General features: G+C 49.1%; 1 protein-coding gene across 1 annotated transcript; it reads right to left on the reverse strand.

Annotated features, from left to right (window-relative positions):
* Positions 1–2293: 2293 nt before the first annotated feature.
* Positions 2294–10684, reverse strand: LOC148454531 (histone-lysine N-methyltransferase SETMAR). The gene is made up of 2 exons (XM_088460806.1): positions 10522–10684; positions 2294–3292 (listed from the first exon to the last, which is right to left on the reverse strand). The coding sequence occupies exons 1-2, from the start codon at positions 10603–10605 to the stop codon at positions 2522–2524; spliced, it is 855 nt and encodes a 284-aa protein (XP_088316932.1). The 5' UTR covers positions 10606–10684; the 3' UTR covers positions 2294–2521.
* Positions 10685–21433: the final 10749 nt, after the last annotated feature.

Genomic DNA, 21433 nt, shown 5'->3' on the forward strand with positions numbered 1-21433 from the left:
AGAATCTCTCGCAGTGTCAGGCGCAGCTGTACGGCACAGCCCGCTGAGGGGGGGGGGAGAGACATCACACGGGTATTGTATAAAGGAACAAAGAGACATCAGGTACATTATAAAGAGGCATTCTCTCTCTGCTATGGAGGCTTATAGAAAAGTGAGCGAGATAAAATATCACTGAGCCGTTAAAGAATAGAAACATCACAAATGATCATCGCCGAACCCACCCCCCACTTCCATCACGCCGGCGGCAAAAAGAGACGATAAAACTGTAAAAGATCACAGGTCTCTTCCTATGTAGGTCTGGATGATAATGACTTTAATGCTTTAGTTGCCAAGAATTCATTAAGCGATCTGTATATTGTATGGGCCTGATTTAGACAACGGCAGCTAAAAAGACGCCCACGGCCGGTTTCTCTGATCCGCTGCCGTGCCCGACACCGCATCGGATCAGCTGCGTGAACACTCGGCTTACCCAGGATGTACGAAAAGTCACGCTGCCGGGGCCAGTAGAGCTGCGTCCACGAACGCAGCCACTGCATCAACACGGCAAAAAAAAAACGGGGCGTACATGCCCTTGTTTTCTGTAACGCTCCCCATGCTGCGGCTTTGGGGGAACGGTGAGCGACATTGCAGGGCCTCATCCTCACATGCTCGGCTCCTGCGCACATGCAGATCATTGAACATCGGAAATTTACGTCAATCTCAGATTCAGGCACTATAATGGTTACACAACGGCGCGCCTAAAGAATTTTCCTCCTCCGCCATGAAAATATGCAAATGAGAAGTACAGCAGAATATTATAGTCATATATACCATAGGCAAACACAGGGGGGTTTCCAGTTGCTGGAAACTCCCAATGGTGGTTAGCAGCTTGAATCAGGACCACATCAATAGTACTATATAATCAGGGCCTGATTAAGGCTTGTGGGGGGGGCCCCAAAGCGCCATACGGAGCCTCGGCAAGGTCACACCGACCCTATGTGGGGAGGGGCAAACCCAGGATTTTCTGAGGGGTTCTATATATTACATATATACGCACGCGCGCGTGTGTGTTAAACGTGTGTGTGTATATACACACACAGTATATATGTAACAAACATATTACATACACACTAACACATATATACATACGGTACTAACACATCCACTGTATACCCACACTAACACATACTGTATATAAAATAACACAATATATACACAATAACACAGTACACATACACTTACATTTTTATGCTATTTGCAGGTTGCTGACGGGCACCTCACATATTACGCCCTGTATTGGCTCCGCCCCCACTTCAGCCGCTGTATGGGGGATATTTGTCCGTCAGGGGGGTTTCTAAGTACTCAGAACCCCCCCCTTGCGTGCGCTAGTGGTGGGGGGCCCTCGACGACCACCCGTCGCCCCCCCTTAATCAGGCCCTGTATATAATACAATTTATTACAGCTGCGGCCACAACATTCAGTATAAGGGACTGAATGGAGCTGCTGAACATAGTGTGTGTGGATCTGAGCGCTCAATCAGTGCAGCAGGCCAGAGACCAAACAGCAGCTGCCAGTAAGAAGAGACCGGCGTCTTACCATGAGACGGGAGAATGTTCTGTCTCCTACTGATTCTACTATGTATGTAGATTTATTATGGGATGTTTAACGTTCTCCTGCCCATTTATTTATACGAGATAAATGTAAGATCTAGATCGGTCACTGTTTAGACCTCTCCCCTACAGCCTATACTATAACCCATCTATAGTGTTAAATATGAATACTAGATTACTTGTACACTATGCTGTGTATAAGGAGACCAATGTGTACAGATATGTCCAGGGCCGGTGCTAGGTTCTCATGTATTGGTAGTGTAAATGGGGTTGGCAGCACAGAGGGATAAAGGACCACGTGAAACCAGTTATTCTAAGAGACTTATTGTTTCAGAAATCGGGCAAACTGCAAAAATGTAACATAATACATTGTGTTAGCCATCCGGCATCCTATAATTGTTCTTTTACTTCTGACACCTTGGACAGAGCATAGAACTGCTCTGTTGACACAGTTGCATCTAATGAATAAAGCTGATGCCGTGTCATGTCCAAGGACAGTTGCAAAAAAAAGATGGAGGCTTTTGGGGGAAAAACAATAATTGTGGGAGAAAATTTACAAAATAAACGAAAGTGTTCTGAAGGACGCAATTTGCAGCACTTACCGCCGCGGAGCGTGCCAGGACTGCCCCCTGGCGTCATTCTACCGTAGTTACCTTAGAACGGACAGGAACAATAACCACTGGCACAGAGACATACATTAAAAATAATTTTTGCAAATTGGATCTCCCTTTATTGCTCCTGCACAATACAAAGCTGGTTCATTTACAGTGGCCGTAGTACCACAAGTCCCAGCAAGCTGCCACCAGCCTTCTGCTACAACCAGAGAGCCTCAGACTGCCAATTCTGAGTTGGGGAACTTAGCATAATGTGGTATGTTCAGGCTGGACCAGTGGACCACCAGTCCGCAATGTCTGGTAGAAATATAGGTCCGGTCAGACGCTCGCAGAGGCTTCGTGTACGTCAGCTTTGTACAAAGAGTTGTCGAAGGGCAGATACCCGGAACATGCGGCAGTCCCACAGAGACACCTCCCACCCTCATCTCCTTCCCTGTCCCCATCCTGCGTCTCTGCGATGACGTTAAAAGCCCTCCCCGAGTAATCGTAACACAGCTCCTCCGCAGCCCGTATATCGCGAGCAGCAAAGAGTGCTAGCCTCGGGACCATAGAGTGGGTACGAACTGGCAGCATGAACAGATTCGGCTGGCACGAATGGTTCAGGAACCTCCCCACATTGCCCTTGTACGTGGGGTCCACGAATGTCTGCAGGACCTGCCCGTCGTGAAGGTGCTCGCGTACTGCGATAATGTAGTTGCTGGCATTAGGGTCCTGTGACTGTATCCTGCCGCGGGCCTCCTCCTGACCCAGCACCTCTCCCGCGTACTCGCAGACAAAACGCCCGCTGGGTATCTGCTCTTGCGTGCGCAGACCCCATCCCTTTCCTGGCACCTGGCACAGTAGCAGCTGGAACTGCAGCCCTCGCTGGCTCTCCCGGTTGGTACAAGACTCCCCACAGTTACACAGGACGTTACATTCCAGGACAGGCTTCTGGCTACTGTGCATTCTGCCTTCTGCGTAGTTCTCCCCATGGGGCAGACAAGCACATTCCTCTGGCACACAGCTCGGCCCTTGGCAGTCACACCCCTGGATTGTGACTTCACTGGGGTCCAGTTCAGCTCCGGGGCCAGCAATCAGCTCTGGAGTGTACTGAAACAACAAAAAGACATAGAACATACAAATAGGAGGCACAGGCAAAGCTTCAATAAAACAAAGACTCGTCGCGCACAGCGAGTACTCAAGCTGCGTGTGCAATCGCAGCGGCTGATTTATGCACGCCCATGAGACGGCGTTCAAACGGACAGACACGCCTTGTGTTTTTCTGAGCACTCCCCAAACGCTGACAGCTCACTCACTCTGCGATGGTTTCCTTTATGCGTCCATAACTGCAACGAGATCGCTGTGCGTGTGCAGCGCAGCTTGTACGCACGCGCAATGGTGAACAATTGCTCGACAAGGTCCGTAATCGCTATTGCGTTCGCTGCTGAATCAGGCCCTCAGTCCTGAAGGCACCCTAACAGTCCAGGTTTTAAAGGATATCCATGGATGAGCACAGATGGTTAAATCAAATTGAGGTACTAATTGAGTCACCTGTTCCCGAGCATGGTTATCCTTAAAACCTGGACCGTAAGAGTGCCTTGAGGACCGAGTATGGGAACCTCTGGACTACACAATAGCGCAGCGACCAGCAGACACAGAGGACACGTAACGGCACAATAATTGGAGCATCTCCATATACTGCGCAATGTACGGAGGTGACCGCCATTCACTACATGCAGTCGCCTGAACGACGGTCGGGGGACTGGACAGATTTGATGAACAAACCAAAGGATCATGGACATTTTTTAAGCAGTGATCGATTATCGTTCAGGTCCATACATTGAATGTTTGGCCGGCTGCCTTGTACGATTATATGGCACATGTAACCCATACAGTCGATAATGACATCACAGAGGATTTTCGTAGCCATATAATGAGGCCGAATATCTAATGAATGGATGAGAATGAGACACTTATATGGGCAGACTTATTAAGCTGCACCTGAATATCAAAGCCGCTGCAGTGAAGGGTTAATGACAGGTTCTGATTGGGTGCCGAGCACTGGCTCTTACTGGTCTGCTGCGTTCCTGTCACCCGCACACATCACACCGTGTTTTCTATGGTCACCTGTTTGCATGAAGTCAGCATGTACAGCACAGCTATGAATATTCATGAGTACTAATCAGAGTGACCCGCCCAAGTCCAGCACCCCAGCTACTGGGTGTAATTGTGATGAACTGAATATACTGGTTTAGTAATTGGAGTCTGTATGTAAAGTATCTGGTCAGAAGGTTGACAGTAACCATGACGACAACACAATGTTGATATTAGAATGTCTACATGGTACAAACTGCTGACAAGGCACCATGTCGACCTCCCCAGAAAGTTGACATCTGAACTGTCTCCAGGTGAAATGTCAACAGTCTGAGGATGCCGACGGTTAAGGTTAGGCACTAGGGAGGGGGTTAGGGATAGTTGGGAAAAACTCACGGATCAGCCCCCCGGCAACAGACCTATTGGTTGGCCAATCAGAGAGAGGGGTGAGCGCACGGTCTGGACATTCATGGGGAGAAATGGAGCCATTAGTCTGAGAGAAGGAGGATGACTGGTGGCATTAGAGGAGGACGCCGCCATTGGCCTGCTTCTGTATCTGACGCAATCCTAATGACATGTCACTTGGCGTGTTTTCTGCTGCGCAGGTGAGGAAATCCCTAAAAACTTGCGCGGCGCATGAGTTCTGTGGGGTGTGCGTACGAAGTTGCACTGCCGATTGGGACGCAAGCTGTCTGAAATATAATGGGCGCTACCGGTGCGGTGACTGAGAGGTGCGGTCTAATAAGTACAGAGAGCGTCAGTCTAAGGAAGGGAAGTGACAGACGAGTGTTGTAGCGGGAAGAGTCTAAGAAGAAATGAGAGTGTCAGAGACAGAAGCCAGAATGTAAGAGCCGGTGATTTGGGGGCAGCAGCGTGTGTGTGAGGTAGATTTACTAAAGCCTCTAAAAAATGAAGAGTGATAGAGTTACCTATAGCAACCAATCAGACTGCAGCTATCATTTCTAAGGATGCAATAGAGAAATGATAGACATAATCTGATTGGTTGCTATAGGTAACACCATCACTTTTAATTTTTTTAGAAGCTTTAGTAAATCTACCCCTGATTACAGTTTGGATAGACACATGGAGCAGAAATATTAGGTAAATGAAGAGACAGCGAGGTATATAGCGCTGCAGGTTCTCAGGAGACAGCGACCAATAGCATCGCCCCATTCATTCTGGACGTCACCTAAACCTGCAGATAATCTGCCAACAGCCAATAGGGACATGTCAGGAGCCGCTAGTGTACACATACAGGTAGGTGAACATTGCGAGTTATTATCCAGTCGTTCTCTGCACTGGTAACCGGCCTCCTACTGGTCTGGGGGTAATGGAGATTTCTGAATGAAACATTTCATTGCCGTAAGACAAAAGTCACCAAGGATTGTCTTACTCGTTCATACATAGCGCTGCGCCCTAATTATCACACTAGGGGCCTGATTCAGACCCGCTCGCTAACATTGGTTCACTCGTAGCTGCCGATGGTTTGCAATTTTCGCATGCATCGCAGTGCACGTGCGCGAACTAGTCCGAGTGGTCGGGAAGCGTACGCTCGTCGAGCATAGACAGCCTGGCTGAATGAGTGACAGGAGAAGCCGTTTGTGGGTGGTAACAGGGGCAGGCCAATAGAAACGGGGGAGTGGATGTGCGAATGCAGGCGTGCCTGAGCGTCTTAATGCCGTTTCAGAGGTGTGCATAATTCCCAGGCACCGTCATAGTACACGTCATCTGGTTGTATTTCACTCTGAAGTGCTCGCAGTGCTTGCGGCAGGGTATAGTCTACCTTAAGCGCTGCGAATGCATCCGATGGTACCCTATGTACCGATGGTTGCATACACTTCCTGGAGATGACGTGCGCAAGCGGGCGTCTTAAGACAGGCTGGTGGGCGTCTGCATACACGAACTGATCACAGGCTAAGACTTAGGGGCATATTCAATTACCCGCGGGACTTCTCCCGCGAGTAATTGAGGCTCGAATGTCCCGTGGCGCGGGGTTAAGCTATTCAATAAAATAGCTTTTCCCCGCACCGGTAATTCTGCTCTCGCGCACGGGAACACACTGTTTCCGCGAGAAGTGCGGAAACAGTGTGTTATTGTCTCTCGCACGAGGCCGACTAGGGCGGCTTCGTGCAGATTTTACCTCGCACCTACATGAGCTGCGAGGTAAAGCCCGTCAGCGGGGACTCGTGCGCGGGGTCTCGTGGACACCCGCGCGTGGAATCCCTGCTTATTGAATCACCACCAGCTCGACAATTTTTACCCCGGCTAATTGAATATGCCCCATAGTGGGCATGCTAATGCCTTGACGTGCGATCGCCTTCCTTGCCGTCACTTAGCCAAATTTGCATATGCTGGGAGCGAGCGTACGCATCCAGCGAGCGGGTCTGAATCGAGCCCTAACCTCAACCTCATTTATATCCCACTGAAACCAACTTAACGACAATTAGATCTACGTATTATTAGTACTTCTCTTTATTTATCCTCGGTTCCCCAGTACTCACCCTTCCCCAAACCTGTCCCTATTCATCCCCCAATAAACGCCATTCCTAAGTGTGCGACCTGTTCTAAATAGGATCCTCCATCTGCGTCACAATGGCGCAGTCTCTCTGGAAGAATGGAGGGTACATGGATAGTTACTGGAAGGATGGAGGGTACATGGATAGTTACTGGAAGGATGGAGGGTACATGGATAGTTACTGGTACGATGGAGGGTACATGGATAGTTACTGGTAGGATGGAGGGTACAATGATAGTTACTGGAAGGATGGAGGGTACATGGATAGTTACTGGAAGGATGGAGGGTACATGGATAGTTACTGGAAGAATGGAGGGTACATGGATAGTTACTGGAAGGATGGAGGGTACATGGATAGTTACTGGAAGAATGGAGGGTACATGGATAGTACTTGCTCTTTCAGCCCCATTTAGGACAATATTACAGAAACATTAATGCAAAGTGGGCTGATATTCCAGTACAGCTCTCGTGTACTGCACCAGCCTACGCAGCGGGTGGCACTACTGCAATGGTTTGTCAGGACATGTCACCGACGCCTGGGATTGTACGTGGTGTAATTTCATGCACTGTGTTAGACAAAGGCCTTCTGTCTGGAGCTATGCGGTCCCACATTCCACCCCAAAGCTATCACCATATGGGGAGAGGGTTCTGCCGCCTACATGCTAGGACACCAGCTCCTAATCTTATTGTACCAAGTGCATTCATTACAAGCCAGGAGCCAGAGTGACTCAGGTCATACGTACTCACTAGGAAATAAAAGTCTGAATCTCCCCCTGAATCTCACTATTTAAAGGATGAAGTATATAATTATTCTGTAGGCAGCCACTCACATACGCTTTGTAATTAACACTTTGCTTCAGCTCCCATAAACTTCCTCCACACAGAGAGCACTCGTCTTACAGAGAGAGTATCCCCACCGACTCCTGTGCTTCTCAAATCCAACCCCCGGAACTCACTTATGCTGGGCACACACTGTACGATATATCACTCAGTGCATCTGCAGGTGCGTACACACGACCGACTGAGCCATATGCCGGTCACCGGAAGTGACTAAACACTGCTCCCTCTGGCCAGATATATTGGTCGTCAGATTGGTAAGTGTGCATGCACAGCCGCATAATTACCAAGTTGGTCGGTGGGTCGGCAGGATGGCCGATCCGTCACTGCAGTACGTGCCCCACATAGCAGTGCATGTTTTCCATGTCTCCTTGCTGGATCACAGGTGTATTCATTATCGACTGACACCTTTTAAAGAATCTACAGGTGGTTCTAATTATTTCACTTGTGATTCTGTGAGTAGACCTGGAAAACATGCACTGTTATATCCCTAATACCCCTTTTACACCAGAGCTAAAACCCGGGTTTTTGAAGGGTTAACCCGGGCAGCTCCCTGGTGTAAAAGGGCAGAGGGTTGGATCGCCAGGTCGAGTGACCCGGCAATCCAACCCAGGTAACTAGCAGGGTTTAACACGGGCGTAGCCTGTGAAACCCTGCTATGGGAACAGCGCACTCCGGGTCACGAAGACCTGGAGTGCGCTGCTAGCCGGCCGATTGGTCCGGCTTCAGTGGCGCTTGGAGATGACGTCATCTCCAAGCGTCCACTTTCACTCCGCAAAAGCGGGTCTATGCAGACCCGACTGCGGTGTGAGCGGCGCTGACTCGGGAATATCCGGAGTCAGCACCGGCAAAATTCCGGGTCTGATCCGGATAGGAACTTTGTTCCAACTCCGGGTCAGACCCGGAATTTAGGTGGAAAAGGGGTATGAGAAACATACATCAAAATCCTGTTTTATGAACGCGCATCGACCCAGGATATTTGTATGTGTGAAAAGAAACAACCAGGGTCCACGACCCTCCTCTTTACCAGGGTCGGGCTGAGTCACAGGAATTTGCCAGGTTGATAGACCAGCAATTTCCCAAATCTTACATCAGAAAAGGGTATTAGTGTGTCCCAAAGACTGGACTGAGAAGCACTTGGATTAGAGCAGTGGTTCTCAACTCCAGTCCTAAAGTACCCTACCCTCAACAGGTCAGGTTTTGCAAAGGTGAGTTAATCAATTTTGCTGGGTCAAGTAATTATCCCACCTGCGTCCACAGACAGAAATCCTCAAAACATGACCTGTTGGGGACACTTGAGGACTGGAGTTAAAAACCACTGGTTTAGAGCACAAGTCCTCAAACTGGTCCTCAGGACCCCAAACGGAATGGGTATGATATGCCGGCTGTCGGGGTGCCTCCTGTCAGAATACCGACAGCGGCATCGCTCTGAATCAGGGCAGACATTCGGGTTTTTTTACCTGGCCTCCTGGACGCTCGCTAAGCTGTGGGTGACCACCCACAGCTTTTGCGAGCGGCCAGGTGATGGTCGCGACCATCGGGCTTGCGACGAGACCCTTGTGGTAGGGTCTCGTTCCCGCAAGCCCCAGTGAGCTTCCTGCTCTATTAGACGAGTGATGTCAGTAGGGCCACCCACAAACGGCAGGCGTTCCTTCAGGAATGCCTCCGTTTGCCCAGCCACCCTCCTCCTCGCCTACAAAACGGGGCGAGCTGTCGATCAACATCGACAGCCGCCCCGTTTGTAGCAAGCCCCGGGGCGAGTGAATTCTCACTCGCTCCGAGGCACGCGCATTGTGCACGCCGCGCATGCGCAGTGCCCTGCCATCGACATGCATGCGAGCGGGTCTGAATCAGGCCCCTATTTCGCTATTTTTAAACACTGTTCCCCTTTTTTTTTTTTTCACCCCACAATTTGGAAGAATTTTTTTGGGATGTCCCTATTGTTTTAAAAAAAAAAAAAACTTTTATTGACACAGTTTGTTTTTAGGGGGCATTCCCAAGAGTGCAGGTTATTTTTTTTAAGCCTGCACCCCTAAACCCAAATTCTGCACTTTTTTTTGCCTGCTAAAGGCTGGCAAAAAAATTATCCCCGTTTTTTTACATAGTCTTTTCGCACAGGCGAAAAGTCAATGTAATTGAATACAGGGATATTTGAAATAGGCGAAAATGACGATTCCGACATTCTGCCTCAAATTGAATGCGGGCATATATAATATACAATGCAATATATGTTATATAATATTCTATCCTCCAACATGACCCATTCCATTAGGTACAAAACAGTCTGCTCCTGGATTTCCCACCTAATGTATGATTGCTGTCACCTGTGTTGAACTAGGTAACTGATGAGACAGGTGTTTCACCACAGGTGGCTGCAATCATACATTAGGTGGGAAGTCCAGGAGCAGAGCGTTTTCTACCTAATGGAATGGGTCATGTTGGGGGGTCTGTAATATACAATGCAATGTATGATATATATTATGCAATGCAATATATGTTATATAATATGCAATGTATGCTATATAATATACAGTGTATGCAACTAAATACACAATGCAATATATAATATATAATATACAATGCAATGTATGCTGTATAATATAGTGTATGCAACTAAATACACAATGCAATAGATAATATATAATATACAATGCAATGTATGCTGTATAATATACAGTGTATGCAACTAAATACACAATGCAATAGATAATATGCAATGCACAATGCAGGCACAGTGAGACTGTGTGCACGGGAAGTACAGACATCAGAATACACCATGTTATTATCTTCCACCGCTGGGGGAAAGTGGAAAAACTACAAATCCCGACATGCCTTGCGCTCCCCCTCCCTCAGGCCCTGCAGGCTGCTTAGTTAGTTGGCGCTCTACACTCACCTGGAAGGCCGGGAGCTCCGTCCATGGTCCGCACACCGGTACCGGGAGCGCCTCCTGCCCGGCGCACACATCCCCGGAGCTCATAGCCGGCAATACTCACCGCAGCGCACTGCGCAGCCTCCTGCTGTGCTGTCTGTTACCGGTATACGGCGCCCTCTGCTGGTGACATGGGGAACCTCCGCCTGCTGCCTCAGCCTCAGCCTGGGACAACTGACAGATTCACTAGTAAGGAGGACAGGAAGGGTCAGGTTCCCTCCTATCACTATATTAATACTACACACATTGTGCAGTCTCTGCAGCGTAGAGCCCTAGTCTACAACACAGAGTCCCATCTAGTGACCAGTCTAAATCGCAGAGCCCCATCTGGTGACCAGTCTACAATGCAGAGTCCCATCTAGTGACCAGTCTACAACACAGAGTCCCATCTAGTGACCAGTCTAAATCGCAGAGCCCCATCTGGTGACCAGTCTACAATGCAGAGTCCCATCTAGTGACCAGTCTACAACACAGAGTCCCATCTAGTGACCAGTCTAAATCGCAGAGCCCCATCTGGTGACCAGTCTACAATGCAGAGTCCCATCTAGTGACCAGTCTACAACACAGAGTCCCATCTAGTGACCAGTCTAAATCGCAGAGCCCCATCTGGTGACCAGTCTACAATGCAGAGTCCCATCTAGTGACCAGTCTACAACACAGAGTCCCATCTAGTGACCAGTCTAAATCGCAGAGCCCCATCTGGTGACCAGTCTACAATGCAGAGTCCCATCTAGTGACCAGTCTACAACACAGAGTCCCATCTAGTGACCAGTCTAAATCGCAGAGCCCCATCTGGTGACCAGTCTACAATGCAGAGTCCCATCTAGTGACCAGTCTACAATGCAGAGTCCCATCTAGTGACCAGTCTAAATCGCAGAGCCCCATCTGGTGACCAGTCTGCAATGCAGAGTCCCATCTAGTGACCAATCTACAATGCAGAGTCCCATCTAGTGACCAGTCTACAATGCAGAGTCCCATCTAGTGACCAGTCTAAATCGCAGAGCCCCATCTGGTGACCAGTCTGCAATGCAGAGTCCCATCTAGTGACCAATCTACAATGGAAGTGTCCCATCTAGTGACCAGTCTACAATGCAAGTGTCCCATCTAGAGACCAGTCTACAATGCAGAGTCCCATCTAGAGACCAGTCTACAATGCATAGTCCCATCTAGAGACCAGTCTACAATGCAGAGTCCCATCTAGTGACCAGTCTACAATGCAGAGTCCCATCTAGAGACCAGTCTACAATGCAGAGTCCCATCTAGTGACCAGTCTACAATGCAGAGTCCCATCTAGTGACCAGTCTGCAATGCAGAGTCCCATCTAGTGACCAGTCTGCAATGCAGAGTCCCATCTAGTGACCAGTCTGCAATGCAGAGTCCCATCTAGTGACCAGTCTACAATGCAAGTGTCCCATCTAGTGACCAGTCTACAATGCAAGTGTCCCATCTAGAGACCAGTCTACAATGCAGTCCCATCTAGAGACCAGTCTACAATGCATAGTCCCATCTAGAGACCAGTCTACAATGCATAGTCCCATCTAGAGACCAGTCTACAATGCAGAGCCCCATCTAGAGACCAGTCTACAATGCAGAGACCCATCTAGTGACCAGTCTGCAATGCAGAGTCCCATCTAGTGACCAGTCTGCAATGCAGAGTCCCATCTAGTGACCAGTCTACAATGCAAGTGTCCCATCTAGTGACCAGTCTACAATGCAAGTGTCCCATCTAGAGACCAGTCTACAATGCAGTCCCATCTAGAGACCAGTCTACAATGCATAGTCCCATCTAGAGACCAGTCTACAATGCAGAGTCCCATCTAGAGACCAGTCTACAATGCAGTCCCATCTAGTGACCAGTCTGCAATGCAGAGTCCCATCTAGTGACCAGTCTGCAATGCAGAGTCCCATCTAGTGACCAGTCTGCAATGCAGAGTCCCATCTAGAGACCAGTCTGCAACGCAGAGTCCCATCTAGTGACCAGTCTGCAACACAGAGTCCCATCTAGTGACCAGTCTAAATCGCAGAGCCCCATCTGGTGACCAGTCTACAATGCAGAGTCCCATCTAGTGACCAGTCTACAATGCAGAGTCCCATCTAGTGACCAGTCTAAATCGCAGAGCCCCATCTGGTGACCAGTCTGCAATGCAGAGTCCCATCTAGTGACCAAACTACAATGCAAGTGTCCCATCTAGTGACCAGTCTACAATGCAAGTGTCCCATCTAGAGACCAGTCTACAATGCAGAGTCCCATCTAGAGACCAGTCTACAATGCATAGTCCCATCTAGAGACCAGTCTACAATGCAGAGCCCCATCTAGAGACCAGTCTACAATGCAGAGTCCCATCTAGTGACCAGTCTGCAATGCAGAGTCCCATCTAGTGACCAGTCTAAATCGCAGAGCCCCATCTGGTGACCAGTCTACAATGCAGAGTCCCATCTGGTGACCAGTCTACAACACAGAGTCCCATCTAGTGACCAGTCTAAATCGCAGAGCCCCATCTGGTGACCAGTCTACAATGCAGAGTCCCATCTAGTGACCAGTCTACAACACAGAGTCCCATCTAGTGACCAGTCTAAATCGCAGAGCCCCATCTGGTGACCAGTCTACAATGCAGAGTCCCATCTAGTGACCAGTCTACAATGCAGAGTCCCATCTAGTGACCAGTCTAAATCGCAGAGCCCCATCTGGTGACCAGTCTGCAATGCAGAGTCCCATCTAGTGACCAATCTACAATGCAGAGTCCCATCTAGTGACCAGTCTACAATGCAGAGTCCCATCTAGTGACCAGTCTAAATCGCAGAGCCCCATCTAGTGACCAATCTACAATGGAAGTGTCCCATCTAGTGACCAATCTACAATGGAAGTGTCCCATCTAGTGACCAGTCTACAATGCAAGTGTCCCATCTAGAGACCAGTCTACAATGCAGAGTCCCATCTAGAGACCAGTCTACAATGCATAGTCCCATCTAGAGACCAGTCTACAATGCAGAGCCCCATCTAGAGACCAGTCTACAATGCAGAGTCCCATCTAGTGACCAGTCTACAATGCAGAGTCCCATCTAGTGACCAGTCTGCAATGCAGAGTCCCATCTAGTGACCAGTCTGCAATGCAGAGTCCCATCTAGTGACCAGTCTGCAATGCAGAGTCCCATCTAGTGACCAGTCTACAATGCAAGTGTCCCATCTAGTGACCAGTCTACAATGCAAGTGTCCCATCTAGAGACCAGTCTACAATGCAGTCCCATCTAGAGACCAGTCTACAATGCATAGTCCCATCTAGAGACCAGTCTACAATGCATAGTCCCATCTAGAGACCAGTCTACAATGCAGAGCCCCATCTAGAGACCAGTCTACAATGCAGAGTCCCATCTAGTGACCAGTCTACAATGCAGAGACCCATCTAGTGACCAGTCTGCAATGCAGAGTCCCATCTAGTGACCAGTCTGCAATGCAGAGTCCCATCTAGTGACCAGTCTGCAATGCAAGTGTCCCATCTAGTGACCAGTCTACAATGCAAGTGTCCCATCTAGAGACCAGTCTACAATGCAGTCCCATCTAGAGACCAGTCTACAATGCATAGTCCCATCTAGAGACCAGTCTACAATGCAGAGTCCCATCTAGAGACCAGTCTACAATGCAGTCCCATCTAGTGACCAGTCTGCAATGCAGAGTCCCATCTAGTGACCAGTCTGCAATGCAGAGTCCCATCTAGTGACCAGTCTGCAATGCAGAGTCCCATCTAGAGACCAGTCTGCAACGCAGAGTCCCATCTAGTGACCAGTCTACAACACAGAGTCCCATCTAGTGACCAGTCTAAATCGCAGAGCCCCATCTGGTGACCAGTCTACAATGCAGAGTCCCATCTAGTGACCAGTCTACAATGCAGAGTCCCATCTAGTGACCAGTCTAAATCGCAGAGCCCCATCTGGTGACCAGTCTGCAATGCAGAGTCCCATCTAGTGACCAAACTACAATGCAAGTGTCCCATCTAGTGACCAGTCTACAATGCAAGTGTCCCATCTAGAGACCAGTCTACAATGCAGAGTCCCATCTAGAGACCAGTCTACAATGCATAGTCCCATCTAGAGACCAGTCTACAATGCAGAGCCCCATCTAGAGACCAGTCTACAATGCAGAGTCCCATCTAGTGACCAGTCTGCAATGCAGAGTCCCATCTAGTGACCAGTCTGCAATGCAGAGTCCCATCTAGTGACCAGTCTGCAATGCAGAGTCCCATCTAGTGACCAGTCTGCAATGCAGAGTCCCATCTAGTGACCAGTCTACAATGCAAGTGTCCCATCTAGTGACCAGTCTACAATGCAAGTGTCCCATCTAGAGACCAGTCTACAATGCAGTCCCATCTAGAGACCAGTCTACAATGCATAGTCCCATCTAGAGACCAGTCTACAATGCAGAGTCCCATCTAGAGACCAGTCTACAATGCAGTCCCATCTAGTGACCAGTCTACAATGCAGTCCCATCTAGAGACCAGTCTGCAATGCAGAGTCCCATCTAGTGACCAGTCTGCAATGCAGAGTCCCATCTAGAGACCAGTCTGCAATGCAGAGTCCCATCTAGAGACCAGTCTGCAATGCAGAGTCCCATCTAGTGACCAGTCTGCAATGCAGAGTCCCATCTAGTGACCAGTCTACAATGCAGACCCATCTAGTGACCAGTCTACAATGCAAGTGTCCCATCTAGAGACCAGTCTACAATGCAGTCCCATCTAGAGACCAGTCCACAATGCAGTCCCAGCTAGTGACCAGTCCACAATGCAGTCCCATCTAGTGACCAGTCCACAATGCAGTCCCATCTAGTGACCAGTCCGCAATGCAGAGTCCCATCTAGTGACCAGTCCGCAACGCAGTCCCATCTAGTGACCAGTCCGCAATGCAGAGTCCCATCTAGTGACCAGTCCGCAATGCAGAGTCCCATCTAGAGACCAGTCCGCAATGCAGAGTCCCATCTAGTGACCAGTCCCCAATGCAGTCCCATCTAGAGACCAGTCTGCAATGCAGAGTCTCATCTAGTTACCAGTCTACAACGCAGAGCCCCATGTGGTGACCAGTCTATATTGCAAAGACCTTTCTGGTGTCCAGTCACAATGCACAGCCTCATCTGGTACCAGTCACAATGCACAGCCTCATCTGGTACCAGTCTCCAATGCACAGCCTCATCTGGTACCAGTCTCCAATGCACAGCCTCATCTGGTAAGAGTCTCCAATGCACAGCCTCATCTGGCACCAGTCACAATGCACAGCCTCATCTGGTACCAGTCTCCAATGCACAGCCTCATCTGTTACCAGTCACAATGCACAGCCTCATCTGGTACCAGTCACAATGCACAGCCTCATCTGGTACCAGTCTCCAATGCACAGCCTCATCTGGTACCAGTCACAATGCACAGCCTCATCTGGTACCAGTAACAATGCACAGCCTCATCTGGTACCAGTCACAGTGCACAGCCTCATCTGGTACCAGTCTCCAATGCACAGCCTCATCTGTTACCAGTCTTCAATGCACAGCCTCATCTGGTACCAGTCTGCAATGCACAGCCTCATCTGGTACCAGTCTCCAATGCACAGCCTCATCTGGTACCAGTCTCCAATGCACAGCCTCATCTGGTAAGAGTCTCCAATGCACAGCCTCATCTGGCACCAGTCACAATGCACAGCCTCATCTGGTACCAGTCTCCAATGCACAGCCTCATCTGTTACCAGTCACAATGCACAGCCTCATCTGGTACCAGTCACAATGCACAGCCTCATCTGGTACCAGTCTCCAATGCACAGCCTCATCTGGTACCAGTCACAATGCACAGCCTCATCTGGTACCAGTAACAATGCACAGCCTCATCTGGTACCAGTCACAGTGCACAGCCTCATCTGGTACCAGTCTCCAATGCACAGCCTCATCTGGTACCAGTCTTCAATGCACAGCCTCATCTGGTACCAGTCTGCAATGCACAGCCTCATCTGGTACCAGTCTCCAATGCACAGCCTCATCTGGCACCAGTCACAATGCACAGCCTCATCTGGTACCAGTTACAATGCACAGCCTCATCTGGTACCAGTCTCCAATGCACAGCCTCATCTGGTACCAGTCTCCAATGCACAGCCTCATCTGGTACCAGTCTCCAATGCAGAGCCCCATATGGTAACAGTATCCAATGCACAGCCTCATCTGGTACCAGTCTGCAATGCACAGCCTCATCTGGTACCAGTCACAATGCACAGCCTCATCTGGTACCAGTCACAATGCACAGCCTCATCTGGTACCAGTCTCCAATGCAGAGGCCCATATGGTAACAGTATCCAATGCACAGCCTCATCTGGTACCAGTCTCCAATGCACAGCCTCATCTGGTACCAGTCTCCAATGCACAGCCTCATCTGGTACCAGTCTGCAATGCACAGCCCCATCTGGTACCAGTCTCCAATGCACAACCTCATGTGGTACCAGTCTGCAATGCACAGCCTCATCTGGTACCAGTCACAATGCACAGCCTCATCTGGTACCAGTCTGCAATGCACAGCCTCATCTGGTACCAGTCACAATGCACAACCTCATCTGGTACCAGTCACAATGCACAGCCTCATCTGGTACCAGTCACAATGCACAGCCTCATCTGGTGACCATTCTGTGTGCAGAGCCCCATCTAGTGACCAGTCTGCAATGCACAGCCTCATCTGGTACCAGTCTCCAATGCAGAGCCCCATATGGTAACAGTATCCAATGCACAGCCTCATCTGGTACCAGTCACAATGCACAGCCTCATCTGGTACAAGTCACAATGCACAGCCTCATCTGGTACCAGTCACAATGCACAGCCTCATCTGGTACCAGTCACAATGCACAGCCTCATCTGGTACCAGTCACAATGCACAGCCTCATCTGGTGACCATTCTGTGTGCAGAGCCCCATCTAGTGACCAGTCTGCAATGCAGAGCCTCATCTGGTCAGGAGATTATGCAGCGTTTGGGAAATGTGGAGGGGACAGGGTGACAGGTCTAGTGGGCTCTGGGCCTGATTCAGAGCCGGACGCTATTTGTGGACGCTCATTCAGAAAAAGGGGCCGGATATTTAAATTGAGCGCTCGCTCTTTGCGGTCTGTGGACGCCTCTATGTCTGAGTGAGCGTCCGAAACATGTGCTCACTATTTTGTAAAGACGCCCCCTGGCCGTTCGCATCATACGTCATCTCCGCTATTTATTAGATTAATCGAGTACATCGAAAGGCGTCTGAACTGCTCGCAGTGCTTGTTGTAGGTTTTACTTCCCGCTATCACTGCGAGCAGTTCAGGCTGAAAGACAACCAAGTGACGTGGTCGATGACGCTGCTTTGTTAATTATGCACTCCCATTAAACGGCGTTTTGACCGTTTGGCACGCCTGCGTTCGGATCTCCACTCCCCGTTTTCAAGCACCTTCCCCTGTTACCACCCACAAACGCCTCATTCTGTCACTCAAATTAGCAGCCCCTCGCTGATTTACGAGCGCACGATTTCCGACCGCAATGACTGGTTGGCGCATGCGCATTATGACCCATATGCATGCGCAGATGTGCGAACATCGCTTGGAGCGAACGAGTGGCCGCTTACGAGCGGCCCTGAATCAGGCCCTCTGTTCCAAATGAAACTTCACTATTGTTGAGTTTGTTTATAGGTTAAGCGGTCAATTTATCATGCCCAAACTGTTTCTCCACTATACAGTCTCTTATTGCAGCAGATCTCTTGCCTGGACATGGGCAAAGCCTAATAGTACAGTGATAGCTCACGCTACCACCTTCCTTCTGGGTACGGACCTGGCTTTCCTAATGCGTATTTGGGATGCCCGTGCTATAAGTATGGGCTGACAGAGCGGGATGCATAGAAAATATAACAATACTGTAGCCTATACCCCCTTGTACAATTGCTCACATACTACAATATTGCAGATTTCTGTTTTCAGCTTTAGTAACTGGGCCCATACGGGGCAGATTCAAGTAGCGTGGAATCTATGGATTAATGCGCTCTACCTGCAGGTTTAACCCGCCAGGAATTTGACTAATAACTGAATTGTTCTGGGAGTTAAACTCCGAGTTTTATCCGGGCAATAAATACCAGGGGGTAATTGAATCTTCACAAACGTGTAAGGTCCTTTTTTTTCTTACATAAAATGCTAATTTCCGTACTGCGCATGCGGTGCATATAGTTACGATATTGCGCCGGTTTTTCTGTAAGATGCGTCCAGATTTATAACTTTTTACGTTTAGAGATGCTGAACGGAGGGATAGGAGGGCAACCATAGGCCACGTACGGTCAGGGTGTGTACAAGTAATTGCAGTATAATTAGAGGCTGACATCCGCAGATAATCTGTCTGTATCTGCTGTGGATCTCCGACCCCTGGAGCAAAGATCTGTGCTGAGGATAATCTGGGCTGTTACCATTAATAGAGGGGGAGCGAACAGCGTGGCGCGCTTCCGCTAAGGCTACAATATGCGCTTGGCTATGTGGGCTGGGGTGGTCACACTATAGCGTGAAGACCTCTGGTATAGTGGAAGGAAGCCCCCACCTCTTTAGGGGCTTCATTTCCTAGGGGAATCTGGCTGCAAAAATAAATGCTGGCATCCCTTTAGGGAAACAGAGCCCTGCGGTAAAACTTGCCTGGTTGGTGGGTATTTTCATATTTATTACTACTGCTCCCAGCATGCCTGTATAAAATAGAAAAAGTAACTAACATCATCGATACATACAAGCGCATCACTATGTGCACTTTGTGATTTAACCCTTGAGTGATCAGGACTAGTGGGAGTCATCTCAGCACTTACATCAAAAGTGTTAAAGCGTGAGTCCATAGCCCTGCAGGGGTTCACACGGGCATAAAACTCACCACAATTCTCCCAGTGCCAGCTATAAGGGGGAGGGGCTTTATATGATGTAATGAGGCCCCGCCCCTCGCAGTCACTACACAACAGGCTGGTAAGGTGCATGTGGCTTTGTCTCATGGCATACAAGGAGCATCCCCCCCTGGACCCAGAGGCCCGTGTGCACCGCACACCCTGCACCCATTATAGATACGCCACTGATTTGAGGCATATAAGGTGCATGTGGTGGGTCTGATGGCATATAAGGGGTATGTGCAGGTATCTTATGGCATATAAGAGGCATGTGGTGAGTCTGATGGCATATAAGTGGTATGTGTAGGGATCTGATGGCATATAAGGGGTATGTGCAGGGATCTGATGGCATATAAGGGGCATGTGGTGAGTCTGATGGCATATAAGGGGTGTGTGCAGGGATCTGATGGCATATAAGGGGTATGTGGTGAGTCTGATGGCATATAAGTGGTATGTGTAGGGATCTGATGGCATATAAGGGGTATGTGCAGGGATCTGATGGCATATAAGGGGCATGTAGTGAGTCTGATGGCATATAAGGGGTATGTGCAGGGATCTGATGGCATATAAGGGGTATGTGCAGGGTTCTGATGGCATATAAGGGGCATGTGGTGAGTCTGATGGCATATAAGGGGCATGTGCAGGTATCTTATGGCATATAAGGGGCATGTGGTGAGTCTGATGGCATATAAGGGGTATGTGTAGGGATCTGATGGCATATAAGGTGCATGTGGTGAGTCTGATGGCATATAAGGGGCATGTGCAGGTATCTTATGGCATATAAGGGGCATGTGGTGAGTCTGATGGCATATAAGGGGTATGTGCAGGGATCTGATGGCATATAAGGGGTATGTGCAGGGGTCTGATAGCATATAAAGGGCATGTGGTGAGTCTGATGGCATATAAGGGGCATGTGCAGGGATCTGATGGCATTTAAGGGGCATGTGGTGAGTCTGATGGCATATAAGGGGCATGTGCAGGGATCTGATGGCATATAAGGGGCATGTGGTGAGTCTGATGGCATGTGCAGGGATTTTATGGCATCTTATAGATGTTAGAAAGACCCCAGCAATTAGACCATGTCCCCCTTTACCCGGGCCTGGCGTGGCCATTGGCGTGCCTGCCCCCCCGGGAGGGTTAAGCTTAGGGTGCGGGAAGGAGGGGTTAGGGTTAGGCTTCAACAGGGGGAGGTTAGGTTAGGTACTAGGGGGGAAGGATAGTGTTAGGCACCACTAAGGGAGGGTTAGGGTGCTTATCAGCACCAGTCAGGATATTGATCCATCTGTCTTCCACTGTCGGTATTTAATCCGGCGGCTATTCAGCCACCGGGATTACATACTGATTCCGTCTGTCTCACATCTGATGTCTATCTAGACATTGTCTACCTTTTTTTACTGTAGATCTTTCAATCCACACCCATATTGCAAATATAATCCATTTCTTATCTGTAAGCATTTACTATATACAGTATAATCTCAAGTAGATAAGTACTATATAACACTCACCCCTCCTGCAATCCAGCCATCCGGGCCACCAAGACGATTCCCGGGTCCCCACGCAGCCGCATTCTATGGGGCCCCCTGTAGGAAATGTGCGCAGCCTGAATACCTGGATTCATTTATTAATGAGAAAGCAAATTCACTAATATTGGGGCAGGGAAATAAATATATTGTCAGATAAGTCATTGACACAACAATCCTCTATTACATTAGTGAGGGAAGAAGTGAAAGCTAATTGTTTCCTGATTAATTTAGTCTTTGTTTCACTAATAACCCAGGAATTTGGGAGTCTCGGGAAGACTTATCCCTGTAATTCCTCTCTCTTCTGTCTGTGATCCTTAGTATTGGAGTAGTTACATCTGGACCCCAGGGGGATCAGTATCCACAAGCTGTTCATTGGGGGACGTGACTTATGTGTGAGTGTATGAGGGGAACTCTGCAGCCACTTAGTGACTAATCTATGTACTTACAGCTTGTTTGCATGGCAGTGTGTATTCATT

The sequence above is a fragment of the Taudactylus pleione genome, unplaced genomic scaffold (assembly GCF_031769625.1).
Source record: "Taudactylus pleione unplaced genomic scaffold, aTauple2 ptg000986l, whole genome shotgun sequence".
NCBI lineage: Eukaryota > Metazoa > Chordata > Amphibia > Anura > Myobatrachidae > Taudactylus > Taudactylus pleione.

Coding starts and splice junctions, on each gene's coding strand:
- LOC148454531 (XM_088460806.1), bottom strand. CDS start 10,605: ATGAGCTCCGGGGATGTGTGCGCCGGGCAGGAGGCGCTCCCGGTACCG. Junction 3,293..10,521: donor CGGAGCTCCCGGCCTTCCAG/GTGAGTGTAGAG, acceptor TTGTTGTTTCAG/TACACTCCAGAGCTGATTGC.